This window comes from Meriones unguiculatus, chromosome 4, assembly GCF_030254825.1.
Source record: "Meriones unguiculatus strain TT.TT164.6M chromosome 4, Bangor_MerUng_6.1, whole genome shotgun sequence".
Taxonomy (NCBI): Eukaryota; Metazoa; Chordata; class Mammalia; order Rodentia; family Muridae; genus Meriones; species Meriones unguiculatus.
Window position 1 is genome coordinate 53,974,050 of NC_083352.1, and position 14,838 is coordinate 53,988,887.

A 14,838-nucleotide genomic window follows, 5' to 3' on the forward strand; every position below is an offset into this window, starting at 1 on the left:
ACCATGTGTGTCTGTTTCTGGGATACCTCACTCAGGATGATCTTTTCTAGTTCCCATCATTTGCCTGCAGATGTCATGATTTCTTTGTTTTTAATACCTGAGTAGTATTCCATTATTTAAATGTACCACAATTTCTGTATCCATTCCTCAGCTGAGGGACGTCTGGGTTGTTTCCAGCTCAACATGGTTGAGCTAATGTCCTTGTATACTTGAGCATATTTTGGATATATGCCTAGGAGTGGTATAGCTGGATCTTGAGGTAGCACTATACCTAATTGTCTGAGAAAGCGCCAGATTGAGTTCCAAAGTGGCTGTACAAATTTACATTCCCACCAGCAATAGAGGAGGGTTTCCCTTTCTTTAGCCTTATTTTTTAAAATGCCAAATTCAGACAAAAATCTCAATGGAAATCAAATTATTTGATAATAGTTGATATAGATGTCACTTTTTGGTTCCCCATAGTCTTAGATACTGGGTCTGCTATTCACTGCCATCATTATGAACACCCAGGCCCTCTAGCACAGGCAGCTGGCCTCTACTTTCTGTATTTGTTATCTGTATTACCTTAAAGTGGGGTAAATATCTGTGTCTTAGTTTATTCTGTGATTGGCATGTAGGATACTGACATAGCTTGTTTATCAAATGTTATTTTCACTAGACATGTAGGCTGTACTCGCTCAGCTGTGTATTCCTCTCACAGCTCAAGTTTATTTAACTCAGAAAACCCAAACCAGGATTAGCTTTGTCATGGTGATGATAAAAAAACAAATGGATAAATTTGTTGGGAATTTTGTGACAGCTTATTTCTAACTTGTGTCTAGAGAATTGTCTAGGAAATATTTGTCTGTTGAATATAGCCTGATATAGGGAAAGGAAATGTGTCTGCAGTGGATGTCTGCCAGCTGATAGCCTAGAACTGTTCTTCAAAGAGAAAGTTAGCTGTGATATATCCTTAGATGCTACAGTAATTACATGTGAAATTATTCTGTATTCAGAATATGAAGTCAGGACCTGACATAAGTACTTATCCTTGATAATCCACATACAGAAATGAAATTATATTTACTGTTCTGTGACTTAATAGTAAAAATTTCAACAGAACTAAAGCATAGTAATAATATTGATATATGAAATGGAAGATCTTTTTGTTGTTTTCAAGACAGGGTTTCTCTGTGTCGTTTTGGCTGTTGAAATGGAAGATCTTACAGTGATAACTGAAAACCTTTGGTGTAGATGGAAATAATGTGAAAATGCCGTAAATCTGTGAAGCTTGTGAGAACACAGCAGGCTGTGTGCTTCTATAGGATTATTTTAAAACCTGTAAGAGCGAGGCACATGGATTTAATTCCTAGTACCATTAAGAAATTAAAAAAAAAGTTTCTTATCCGGAATATGGTGCTGCATGCCTGTATTCCCAGCATTCCAGAGGCTGAGATACAAGTTGAAGGCCATGCTGGGCTATATATGCCATGAGTTGGAAGCCAACATGGGCAACATGCACATATATGTACACATGCATGCACACACATTCATATACACACCAGCATGACTTAAGAAACATTCAAATTAGTGCTTTAGTTCTGTTGAAATTTTTATATTTAAAACTGGGTGAGTTTTATGCTTAGAAGGAAGTAAATATTCTAGACTCAGCCATATGATCAATTTCATTTTTAAAACTGGCTATTTGGTTTTAAGATTTTTATGTGTGTTGTCTTTTATAAAATTTTGTATTTTTTTAACAACTACTTTATTTTCAGAATTTCATACAGGGGTACTGTATTTCCATCATTTTACTCTATAGTTTTCATCTTCCAAATCTTCCTGTGTTTCCCCTGATACACAAGCCCTCAATTCATAACCTCTTTTTCTTTCATTATCATTGTTACATAAACACACACAAAGTAACACACACACACTAACACACAATGAAGTGAATCCATTTAGTATTACTCATATATGTATATTTAGGGCTGACCACATAAGATTGGCTAACCTATCAGGACTTGGCCTGGAGAAGACTGTGATAAGACTTTTGGTTTTTGGAGTTCAGTTTTCTGTTACTCATTTGATAGCTTTCTGAATTAAGGGGTCAGGGGAATATCTTCTCCCTTGACACTTAAAGTACATTAATAGTTTACGTCGTGTTATTTTAAGGGTATGTAAATATTTTTAAGAATGACTTCCTTGAGCTCTTGTATCTTTTCATAATCACAGCTTGTACTGAATTTGATTCTCTAGTTCAGGCCCTGCTTAACTCAGCAGACTTGCCCAAGATGTTTGTCTTTATGATTTCTTTATGGTTCTCTTAGGATTTACTTTAATATAGAAATACTTCTACTAATTATACTTTGTAGCTTCCTTAAAAATATTAAGCCCATTATAAAGAATTTTCACACTCAAAATTTTTATTTTGCTCTTAGATCAAAGCTAAGTATATTACATGAAGGTTTTGGTTTGGAGATGGGGTCCATAGCTCAGGCCAGCTTCAAACTTCCTATGTAACTAAGGATGACCTTGACTTTTTTATCTTCTTTCTTCCATTTAAAAGCCCTAGATTTTGAAGAATGTACCACTAAGCCAGGTTTGTGCAGTACTAGGGTTGGAACCCAGGGCTTTGTGTTAGACAAATGCTAGATACTCTAACTAAGCTCCAGCATCAGCCCTCTCTAGGGTACCTGAGACTGTGTGCCTATATTTTCAGAGAGTAGCATTATTATCTTATTTATATATTAATTTATGAATATAGGAATTATGTGAATAAGAAAACCTTAATTTTAAAGGTTCTGATTATCAAGACCTTCCTCACATTAGTCAACTGTTTGACTGTTGAACTATGTCCCTAGTCTGAAAGAACTTTTTAAGGAAGCATGTGTAAATGCTGACAGGGAGATGGCACAGGAGGCAAAGTTCCTGAGGTCAAGGAACAAGCCTTAGGTCAGATCCACAGCACTGATGTAAACTCTGGGTAAGGCTGTGCACACCTGTAATTCCAGAACTAGGAAGCTGAGGCTGAGGCTGGAAGGTATTTGGAATTTACTCAACAGCCAGGCTAGACAAACCTGCCCACTTCAGGTTCAATGGGAGAGCCTACCGACTACTGAGGTAAGTTAGAGAGTGGCTGAAGAAGACACATAGCATCAATCTTTGGCCTCCATACATACACGAACATAATTATGACTAAATAAAGTATAATTTGTTGAGATGGTGAGTGTATGGTTACCTATTTTTTTAAAGGATATCCTCTATGCCCCTGTGTATAGGTGCCTACCCAATAATTTCAAAAATTACTTTTTTTTTTTGGGCTGACTTTCAAGTTTATTATTGTAAAATAAGACTATGATCCAGTCAAATCTCAAAGTGAATCAAAGAACTTCAGAAAAAAAATCTGTGAATCTTTTTTAAAAAAAATCTAAAACAACATTTCTTTAAGCTTTTATTACAGATATCACTTTATGTAACTTTCATTTCAGATCTGCTCTTTTCATTGAAAATTTTATATTATCTCTGTAGAAACAGTATATTAATTGTAGATTGGCATGTATCTTGCTTGTGTTCTCCTGTGTTTATTTGTGGTAATACTTTTTTTTTTCAAAATTTACTTTTAAGATAATCTTTAAAATCATGAATTAAAATGAACTGTCAGCTGAGAAGGGCATTTAGCGCCATCCTTTCCTTAGTGAAATTGTTTCAGTATATATTATACCTTCTACTTAATTATTCATATAACTATATTACTTTTTAATATTTTTGAATCTTAGTTTTCTTTGAATTTAAAAGCATTTGCCTTTGGATCACTGTTTTCTGGGAACATCTGCTCTAACACCTTCAGTGCACTATCGAAACCTTAACCTCTGATTGTGCACAGATGACTTTTCATTTTTATTCTGCATTCAAAAGATCTGAAACATAGTTTCTGCACGTTAGTTCATCAGTACTTCAGTCTAGGCTTTTGGTGTTTAAGCCAAATGACCTTATTTGATAAAGGTTAAATCAATACTTGCTGTGTACTTCACACAACTGATTTTAGTTGATCTCTTCAGAAAAGAGAAAATGGAACACCATTCTGTTGTTACAGGAGGAAAAAAAAAAGTCTCAGAGAGGCCAAGAAATAATGAAAAATCACACTAGTAAGCTCGGGTCTGAGGCTTTGACTGCAGAAGGGCCTGACCTTGACTCTGAGGGCTGCTGAGGCTCTGGGTGCTTGGGAAGCTGCTTGTCTTCAGCATGGGCAGGTCTTGCTCTTTTTTGTTGTTCATTCTATTTCAGACAATTTAGCATTTCTCAGTAACATAGAGATTCATTTATTTTCCCTGTCTGTTAACAGTTCACAGTTCTTTCGGAGAGAACATGAGCCTTACTGATTGTGGGTATTCATTAGATAGTGTTTGGTACAGAAAGGAAAATAATGTACCTGTCAATTTATTATTAAATTTTATCAAGTCTTATGAATTTGTTTACTCATAAAAGAATCACATTAGACTCATGTATTGAAATACTAGAAAGTAATTCTTTAAGAGAATTGGCACAAGAGTCTAAAAATGTCACTATTGTTCACAACAGCAATGTTTTGTTCATTTTTGTTTATTTGTTTGGCTGGGTTAGACAGGGTTTCTCAGGCCTCAAATAGTTTATTTTTATTTTTATTAATTACACTTTATTCACTTTGTATCCCCCCATAAGCCCCTCTCTCCTCCCCTCCCCATCCCATCCTCCCACACCCTCCCTTCACGCATGCCCCTCCCCAAGTCCACTGATAGGGAAGGTCCTCCTCTCCTTCCTTCTGATCTTAGTCTAACAGATCTCATCAGCTGCATTGTCATCTTCTGTGGCCTGGTAAGGCTGCTCCCCCCTCAGGAGGAGGTGATCAAAGAGCAGGCCAATCAGATTATGTCAGAGGCAGTCCCTCTTCCCATTAATATGTAACCCACTTGGCCACTAAACTGTCATGGGCTACAACTGTTCAGGGGTTCTAGGTTATCTCCATGCATGGTACTTGGTTGGAGTATGAGTCTCTGGGAAGACCCCTGTGTTCAAATTTCTGGTTCTGTTGCTCTCCTTGTGGAGTTCCTACCCACTCCAGATCTTACTATTTCCCACTTCTTACATAAGATTCCATGCACATTGCCCAACAGTTGGCCATAAGTCTCAGCATCTGCTTTGATAGTTTGCAGGGCAGAGCCTTTCAGAGGCCCTCCGTGGCAGGTTTCTAGCTTGTTTCCTGTTTTCTTCTTCTTCTGAGGCCTTTCTCTTTGCCTTTGCTTTCTTAGACAACTAGGAATAGTGCTTCCTCCAGATCCAGCCATACCACTCCTAGGCATATATCCAAAAGAGGCTCAAGTACACAATAAGGACATTTGTTCAACCATGTTTGTAGCAGCCTTATTTGTTAAACAGTTTTTTCAATGTTTGACTTACAGGTATTTATCTGCTCTGGTCTTTTTAGAAATCACTTAATTTTTAAATGACTTTTAATATATTCTAAAAATGCTGATATGCAGGAAATTTTGGAACTCATTTTTATTTCCATTGAATTTCAGAAGCCTTAAATATACATTCTTTTGTTAAAAGAAAAAAACAGTTTCAAAATATTTGAGCATAATCCTTCAATGAGAATAATCCAAGTGAGAATACTTGGTTGGATTTCTAGATACTTTTAAAATTTATTTTACAACTTGAAATAAGAATAATTAATGATATTAAACTGTGCTCAACTCAATGTTTGCATTGTATAAACAAATAGTTACTGGTATAAAACAAAAATCTAGAACCTAAATATTAGAATTACCACTTTATTCATACCTCAGCAAACACTGTCTGAAATACTCTTGGAAAGTCTTACTGAACTGAGAAAGATGTAGGCAGCAACTGATTCCATGTTACCATCAGTTCATGTAAATTTCATTTTCTCTATTGATTGATTATATATACAGTTCACTGGCTTGGGAACTAGAGAGATTAAAAGTACACACTGCTTTTGCAGAAGACCTGAGTAGAGATGTCAGTACCCATGTCAGGCAGCTCTCAGCCATCTGAAAATCTCACTTCCCAAGAACCTGGAGTCACCTGCACACACATATACTTGTGTGCATGCACACATACACACATTTACAAAATATAATAACATAGCTTTAAGCTCACAGCTTGTATTGATTGTAGTCTAAATGGCTAGCACATGATAAAAACATATATTCTTATAATGTAATAAATAAGTAAATCTTACTTTCTGAACCTGTCACTCATCCACTGTCATTCATGTTGATATTTTATAATAAGTGCCTGTTGTGTTGAAAGGTAGGTTTTCAGACTTTTAGAAAATAGCACAAAACTTGGGAAAAACTTCAGAAGCTTTTTTTTTCTGAAATGTAAGATTAATAAACTACTTTTACACAAAACATTGTATTAGATTAAAATAAATTAATTGTATTAGAAGTGAGTGTTTTATAACACTTTTAAATACTTTTTTCTGTTTGTCTTTGTTATTTTTATGGGTATGTGTGTGTGTCTCCATGAGATGATGTGCAACAAATGTGTTCACAGTCCCATGGAAGCCAAGGAAAGCATTGAATCCTCTGGAACTACAGTTAGCAATGCTTGTGAGCTGCTGCATGGCTGCTGGGAACTGAACCTAAGTCCTCTGCAAGAGTACTCTTACTTAGTGAGCATTCCTAGAGGACTTTGGGGGGTCGTTTTGTGAGACACAGTGAGCGCAAATTTGATTTAGGAGTGTGTGACACTTGGCTATATTTGCATGAGGCTGGAGGATGTTCTTGTTCACTGTTTTGCCAGCACATCTGTCCTAATGTCCAATACAGTGACTAATTAAGGAATGAGAAAGGATCTGTACTAGGCATAAAAGAGATGAGGTCCTTTTATTTTCCCATGAAAATATGAAATCCAGCGTGTTTAACTTTGTGTTCTGTGTCCTGCAGCTGGTGACGAAGTTAAGGAGCTCAGATGCCCCTCCACCTTTGGAGCATCATGAAACAGGTGGCTCTCCGTCCAAGCAGCAGATAAAACCTGTTATTTCTGTGACTTCAGCTTTGAAAGAAGTGGGCCTGGTAAGTTTTACAAAATTTAGAATTTCTCGAAACTAAAGATTATTTTAAGTAAAATAAATTTAATGAATTAACATTAGTTCCTAATGTCTCCTTGTTTTTTTCTAGAGAAAAAAGTCTTCTTGAATTTTTTTTTGGCTTCTTTTAAATATTAGAACTTTACTGCCCATAAATTTTATCACGGACTCTATCACATATAAATATACTGAGCGCTCTGCTTCTGAAGATTCCCATATGTAGAGTCAGTCAATTTCAGATTCAAAGTGTTTGAGAAAGTCATGTGATGATGGCATCTATAGGACTGAGTCATATTTCTCATCATTAAGCTTTATAACTGTTTACACAGCACCATTAGGTATTGGTTACAATATTAGGTATTGTAACTATTCTAGAGGTGATTCCTGTTATAAGGAGGGTATACACGGGTTATATGTACTTAACCATTTTAAATATGGAAATGAGCACCTGTGAATTTTGGAAAGGCAGTAGAGGGGCCTTGGAACAATGCCCCACAGATGTTTGTGTATTGGAGTGGTGGGTGGGGTATATGTTACAATGATTCTTTCTACTTTAAAGCAATTTACTGACCCTGGTAAGATGGCTCAGTGGGAAAAGGTGCTTGCCATAATGCCTAACAATCTGAGTTTGATCCCTGAAACTGACCCACATGATAGAGATCATGATTCCCACAAGTTTTCCTCTGACCTCAGTGTACATGTAGCAGGAGCAGGAGCATGCATGCATGCACATAGGCACATGCTTTAAATAAATGAAGTTAAAACTTTTGAAAGCAATATACTGAAAATAATGTGGCAAACAGTTTTATATCCTAACCATCATGATTGTTTTATGTTTTTTGTTTGTTTTGCTTTGTTTTATTTTAAGAATTATAGATCTTTAGCACTTAAAGTAACTAATTCTAGGAACAAACTCCCAACTATTTGAAATTTTGTAACATAATGATGTTCAGTGCAATTCCATTTAATTTATTATTGTCTCTGTATGTTTGTAAAACAAACAAACAAATGTAAAGGAGTAAAAGTTTAAACTTGCAGCTATCTAAAACATGAAGACTGTTGTGTGCTGAGAGAAATGGCTCAGGATGTGGAGTGGCTGCCAGGGCTGAAATGGCCCTGAAGGCAGTCTACTGAGCCCAACAACTTAGCAACCTCTGTTCTCCATCCCAGTAACTGCTGCCTGTCACCTGTATTTCTTGAGATTCATTTAGTTGTATGATGCTGCTGCAGAGGTTACTGATTACTACACAGATTTCTTATGGCCTTTGTGCTTATCTTGAAAATAAGGCAGAGCATTAAACTATTTCTTGACCACCCTCAGCGCTTCCTGTAAGAGTGTGCTGTTCTCCCAGTAGGTCTTGTCCCTTGCTGATAATGACTTTGCCTGTGCCACATTGTTTACAGCCACTTTAGATCCCATTGTGTGGTTTCCTCCTGGTACCCAGTCTCAAGCAGCTGCTCACCTCTTTGACTGCTTTCCTGGGTAAAATCTTCCTTCTCTCATTTACACATGTGTTACTTTAATCTGACCACTGTATTCTCTTATGTTTTCTAAGTGTTATAAAATTTGAGATAATCCATGTGACTAGATGCTTTTTCTTACCATGTTATATTTATAGAAACTGCTTATTTTAAACTTTGAAGATTATTTAGTTACACTGAGCCTTCATAACATAACAACTAATCTTTTTCTCTTCATATATTTTTAAATATTAAGTTTCTTAGAATATCTTCATTATACTAATCAGAAGGGAAATTTACATTATTAATGACACAAATGAGTAAGAATCTATTCTTGCTACCTCTTTTCTTAGAGAAGAAAGCTAGTTGTCAGTTACATCTAATGCTGTGGCTCTGTGTGTGCGTGCGTGCGTGTGTGTGTGTGTGTGTGTGTGTGTGTAAGCACATACAACATAAACGTGTTTGGTTTCAAAATAACACAGATTATCCTGAATTACTTTATCTACCAAGAAATCCCCTGGGACTGAGAATTTAGCTCAGTTAGTAGGACACTTGCACGAGGCAAGCTCAGTCCCCAAGAGCATCTCTTTTTAAGATATATTCCTTTTGTGTGGGGGGGGGGTATTTTGCTTGCATGTATCTCTGTGCACAGTGTACATGCTTGGTGCCCCCAGAGGCCAGAAGAGGGTGTTAGATCTTCTAGAACTGTAGTTAAAGATGGTTGTGAGCCACCTACTGGGTGCTGGGAATCATACCTGGTTCTTCTACAAGGACAGCCAATGCTCTTAACTACTGAGCTATCTAGCCCCAAGTACCATATTTTTAAGGAAGGAAGGAAGGAAGGAAGGAAGGAAGGAAGGAAGGAAGGAAGGAAGGAAGGAAGGAAGGAAGGAAGGAAGGAAGGAAAGGGAAGGGAAGGGAAGGGAAGGAAGGAAAGGAAGGAAGGAAGGAAGGAGAGAGAGAAAGAAAGAGAAAAAGAAAGAAAGAAAAAAAGCAAAAATAGAGACCCTAATAAACAAATGCATGGATTTTCTTTTCAGGTCTGTCATTGACTTTAAGTTATCAAAAATTAGATGCCAAAGATTACAAAGAGATAATTGTTAGCTGTGATTCTCAAATGTGACAAAAACTGAGAATTGACCCTGTATATAAATCTTCTTGATTGATTGATAATGTTTAAATGTTTATCATCACTGGTAGTGAAAGAAGTAGTGCTAACATTTTATAGGAATGAGAAAAGGTTACAGGGTCAGTTAAGTGAAAAACTGAAAGTAACAAAAATATCAACTGTTTTAGCATAGCTTTCCAAATGGTTTTTATCTCTTACTCTGACTATCTTATGTTTAAAGGAGAGAAGTTTAGCTGATATCCCAGAAGCTTCAGAAGAAATGGAAAAAAGCAACAATGCTATTTCAGTAAGTACAGTTTTCAAAAATTGTCAGGTACTTCATTTAATGATATGCTTACTAAAGTGTAACTTTTTCAGAGTAAGCGAGAGATACTGCGTAGGCTAAATGAAAATCTTAAAGCTCAAGAGGATGAAAAGGAAAACCATAATCACTCTGATTCCTGTGATACCATTGGTCACAAAGATGCCAAAGAGTGTGAGAACGAAAATGCTGTTTCCTCCGATCGCAAGAAGTGGGAGATTGGAGGTCGGCTTGTGATTCCTCTGGGTGAAGTGACACTGGACACTCCCTGCTCTGCAACTGAAAGTATGTATGAATGTGGTAATGTGCTGCCAATGCCCTGGCCGTCCAAACATGTGACTAGCTTGTGAGAGGAAGAAGAATTCTTTGCATCTTCCTCAGGGGTGTGAAGTACCTTCTAGTAGAATATGAACAACAGGAAAAAGAGTTTGGTCTTTAAAGCAGCAAAGGGTTTTATATGAGTATTCTAAGAGGAGGGAGAGCTAAGGAAATGTATTTAAATTATATAGTTTGAACCCTTCACACCATGTTAATTTGTTATTTTTTTTTCTTGTTGGAGTGAAGGGGGTGCCTGGTGGGTGAGACAATGTCTCACTATGTATCCAAGACTGTCCTTGAACTCAGGGCCTTCTTTTTTGTCTTCCAAGTGCTTAAATTACAGGTATGTGTTGCCCAGCTCCTTGGCTCTTGGTTTTATGAGATAATATTTCACTATGTGTACCAGGCTAGCCTCGAACTCATAAACCTCTTGCCTCTACCCCTAAATGCTGGGTACATGCCACCATGCCCAACTCCAGCAATAATTTCTAATAATGAGCAATAAAAGCTCCAAAAGTTCCCTTAGACATTTAGGAAGAGTTGTGTGATTTACCTAACAAGAATTCCCAAGGACCCAACTGTGTTCTTATTCCTAACATTTTTCTGGGCACTGGAAATACTATAAACAAAACAGACATGTATGTTCTCTTGAGCTCACACTAAATAAGCAAGTGTGACTGTGAACAACACTTGTTTTAACTGATTTCAATAACTATTTATGTCAATTCTTTTCAGTTGTACAGAAGCCCAGTAATTCTTTATTGAGCGTCTTCTATATGCGAACCACTCTTAAGCTGTAGAAACATGATGATAGTTAAGGCATAGTCCATCTTAAGGATGTAATAGAAAGGGTGGCAATTAGAAAGGCAATTGTAGTTGAGAAATAACATGATAATAACAACAGGCTACTCTGAGAATACTTACAATGGTAGAAATGAGTCTTTGGAAGACAAGCAAGTGGTTTCTTTAAAATATGATGCACTTGGTGAAAGTGGTAGTTACTGAGCTAAAGCCCAGCCAAGGGTTTAGGCAGAGAATAACCAGGACTGATGAGTAAGAGATTTTTATCTCACCATATCTCACTGTGTATCATTGTCTTTGAGCTTGTGATTATCTTGTGTGTGTTAGAAGTGCTAGAATGATAGGTGTATACCACCATCCCTAGCTCTTAGCCCTTATGAAACTTAGGAAAGTTTCATGTTGATGAAATTCAACATGGACACTCATGACAAGAAAATCAAACAAGGAAACTTGGAAGGGCTGCACAGGTCCCTACTTCTGACTTCAACAAATATTATAGGCTTATTAGTGTGGAAGGGAGACGTTAAAATTATTTTTTGCTGGTGGTTAATGTAGGAACTCACACTGGTCTTAGTGCAGAGAATAAATGTACGTGGAGGGCTTAGCCACAGTGGAATATCTATAACACACACGGGTAGGGGCTAAGGAAGATGGAGAGAGAGCTAAAAAGCACAAAAGCACCTGGAGCTATCATGGAAGAGGAGGTGGAAAGGCTGTAAGAGTCAGAGCTTGAGGATGACTGGATGGAAACAGTGTCTTCTGGGCATGACAAGAGTACTGCACTCATAAATTCATAGTGTCTGTGGTCTGTAGATCAAGCTTGTCAGCACGGCTACATGGAGAGGGAAACAGTTTGTGGACCTCAACCCCAACTAACTCGAGACAGTTGGTGGCTTCTCAGGAGGGGGTCAGTTTTCTTTAAGCCTGTTATCTCTGTCATCCTCCACTGGATGGCCGTGTATATACCCAGAAGGTATGGACAGCACAAATTTGACTCAGTGGGTTTTTTGTTTGTTTTAGGACATGAAGTGAGGTGGGAGGAGAGGTGTATTGGTAGAATTGAGGGTGGATAGGATCAGAACACATTATATGAAATTCTCAAAGAATTAATAAATAAAAATGTTTTTAAATGAATAAAAGGGAAGTCATCAAATGTGTTCTCTACATAAGAAGATGGTAAATATTTTAGATTTTACAGTTCTTATGGTATTTGTTACAATCAATTTTGACACCTGTAGGACAGCATCAATGCATTTGAACATGGCTTTGCACAATTTTTATTTATAAGCAATAAAATTTGAGTTTTATATAATTCTTTCACTATATTCTGTTTCTTTTCTTGGAAGAAGGCTTATGATTATTCCTGAAGCATTTTTATAATAGCTCCTTATAAATCGTTACTATATAATTCCAACAGCTGTGTTACATTGTGTTGGCTATCTTCTGTAACAGTTAATTACCATTTTGTATTTCTTTGTCAAAGAATTTCTGATTATTTCTTCATATTTGATATTGGCTAATGTGCTTTACTTAAGTGCTACAGTAATGTTGATAGAGTTGTGTTAGCAGGAGTTGGCCAAGCTAGGGTTAGCTGTAAGTTCCTGCCTTTCCTCCTGTGTTTCATGGTTCTGTGTTAGCTCATTTTTCATAGACTCCAGTGCTATTTGGATCTTACCATGTATTCCACTCCTGGGCTGGGACCTGAACAGTAGTCTTTTAATTCAGTTTCCAAAGTCTGTGATGAGCTACAAAAGATCAGATCTGTGTGTGCATGTAGAAAAAGTCACATGAGTCACATGAAATACTAATAAATCACATTACAGGATCGCACCCTTGAATTTTGTGATCTCACTGTCACCTAGTGTCTTCTGGTCCCTGAGGACTCTTCTTTGTCATCTAACCCGGAAGCTGAGAGTTTGGATTTTAGCTGTTTTTTTATTTAGAGCCATGCACCTGAACACTAGAGAGAAATGGAGTTTTGCCACACCTCTACTGAGCAGAAGCAGCTTCCATTCTCAGCCACTCCTGTACCCACAACAATCCAGCATCCAGGAAAGATGAATCAAGAGATTTAAAGTAAATAGCATGGGCTCCCTTATCTGTTGTTCAGGCAGGACAAGAGAGCTGTGCCCTGGACTGCTGGGTTTGCAGCCTGGTGCCCACTTCTTCGGTTCTGGCAAACATGGGGCCTTCACCACAGGCTGTGTGCTTTGCATTTCTGTCTCTTCCACAAAACAGCTACTTTTCCTGTCAGGGTTAGAAGGATGGTCCTTATAATTCATTCTCTTACAGCAAGAATGATAATATAATGGAAGCAATGGGTTGGTGTGGGCTCACTTTTTGGTTTTTCAAGACAGGGTTTCTCTGTATAGCCTTTGCTGTCCTGGACTTGCTTTGTAGACCAGGCTGGCTTCAAACTCAAATTAATCCTCCTGCTTCTGCTCCCCCGAGGGCTGGGATTATTAAGTATGAACCACCTTGCCTGGCTGGGCTCAACTCTCTTCTTACCAAAAATCACAACTGTCTTTTAAAGAGGCTTAGCATTTCAAGTCTTTTTATATTTACCCATTCAGTTATCATTTCTGTTGCTTCTAATTTCTTTGGATTTATGTTTCCTTTTGGTTTTTTGAGACAGTGTTTCTCTGTGTGTCCTTTTGGCTATCATGTACTTGCTTTGTAGACCAGGCTTTCCTTAAACTCGCAGAGATCCACCTGCCTCTGCCTCCCCAAGTGCTGGGATTACAGGTGTGCACCACCGCCCCTAGCTAGATTTATGTTTTTATATAGTGTCATTTTCCTTCTAAAGTATTTCCTCTAACATTTCTTATTAATAGAATCAATGGACTGTTTAAACTTTGTATACTAAGAAGAGATATCTTAATTTTTACATTTTCATTTAATGTTATGTATATGTATATACACTTGAATGTATTATGTGCATCAAGTGCATGCAGGAGCCTATAGAGGTCAAAGAAAGCATTAGGATCTCTGGAACTAGTTACAAATAGTTGTGAGCCTCTGCACGGGTATTGGGAGCCAAAGGCAGGACCTCTGTAAGAGCAGTAAGTGCTCTTAACCACTGGGTAATCTCTCTAGTCCTTTTAATTTTTCAAAGATGGTTTTTCTGGGCTGTAGAGATGGCTGAGAATACTTGCTGCTCTTACCATATGGTAGTTTCTAGGGAATCAAATTCCCTCTTTTGGCCTCCACCAGCACTGGGCGTGCACTTGATGATACAATCATATAGGACATTCATACACATAAAATATAAATATTTTTATTTTTGACGTTAAAATATAATTATATCATTTTCCTAATTCCCTTCCTCTAACCCTTCCCATGTATATGCCAAACTACTCTGAAATACAAACGCGTTTAAAATACAAAGATGTCTTGTCTGGGTATAGCATTCTAGATGGCTCTTTATATCCTGTGTTCGAAAAATATCACCGGGGGCACGGTTCATGTGTCTCCTTACCATCCTCTCACAGGAGGCATGGCCCTTCATGTGTCTCCTTACCGTCTTCTCAAAACGCCCTTCATTTTGTTCCCCTGCACAACATGACTATTTTTGCAATTGCTGTGACTTTCTCACTCCCCCCTCCCCACCCCAATATCCTGGATTATTTTATGTGTATGAGTGTTTTGCCTGCATGCATGTCCATGTACCATGTACATGGTTGGTGCCCACAGAAGCCAGAGGAGGATGTCAAATCCCCTAAAAATGGTTCCAGATCATTATAAATGGCATGTGGG

At 37.6% G+C, this 14,838-nt stretch overlaps 1 protein-coding gene across 10 annotated transcripts in view; it reads left to right on the forward strand.

Annotated features, from left to right (window-relative positions):
* Nek1 (NIMA related kinase 1) overlaps nt 1-14,838 on the forward strand; it is a 134,354-nt gene that overhangs the window by 81,197 nt on the left and 38,319 nt on the right. For 9 of the 10 annotated variants that reach the window (XM_060381832.1, XM_060381824.1, XM_060381828.1 and 6 more), the window contains 3 exons: nt 6,930-7,058; nt 9,883-9,948; nt 10,020-10,248. In XM_060381832.1, coding sequence (XP_060237815.1) covers nt 6,930-7,058; nt 9,883-9,948; nt 10,020-10,248 — 424 coding nt within the window. Of the gene's footprint in view, nt 1-6,929; nt 7,059-8,476; nt 8,556-9,882; nt 9,949-10,019; nt 10,249-14,838 lie in introns of those variants that run through there. The other variant, XR_009591396.1, reaches the window with a different exon arrangement.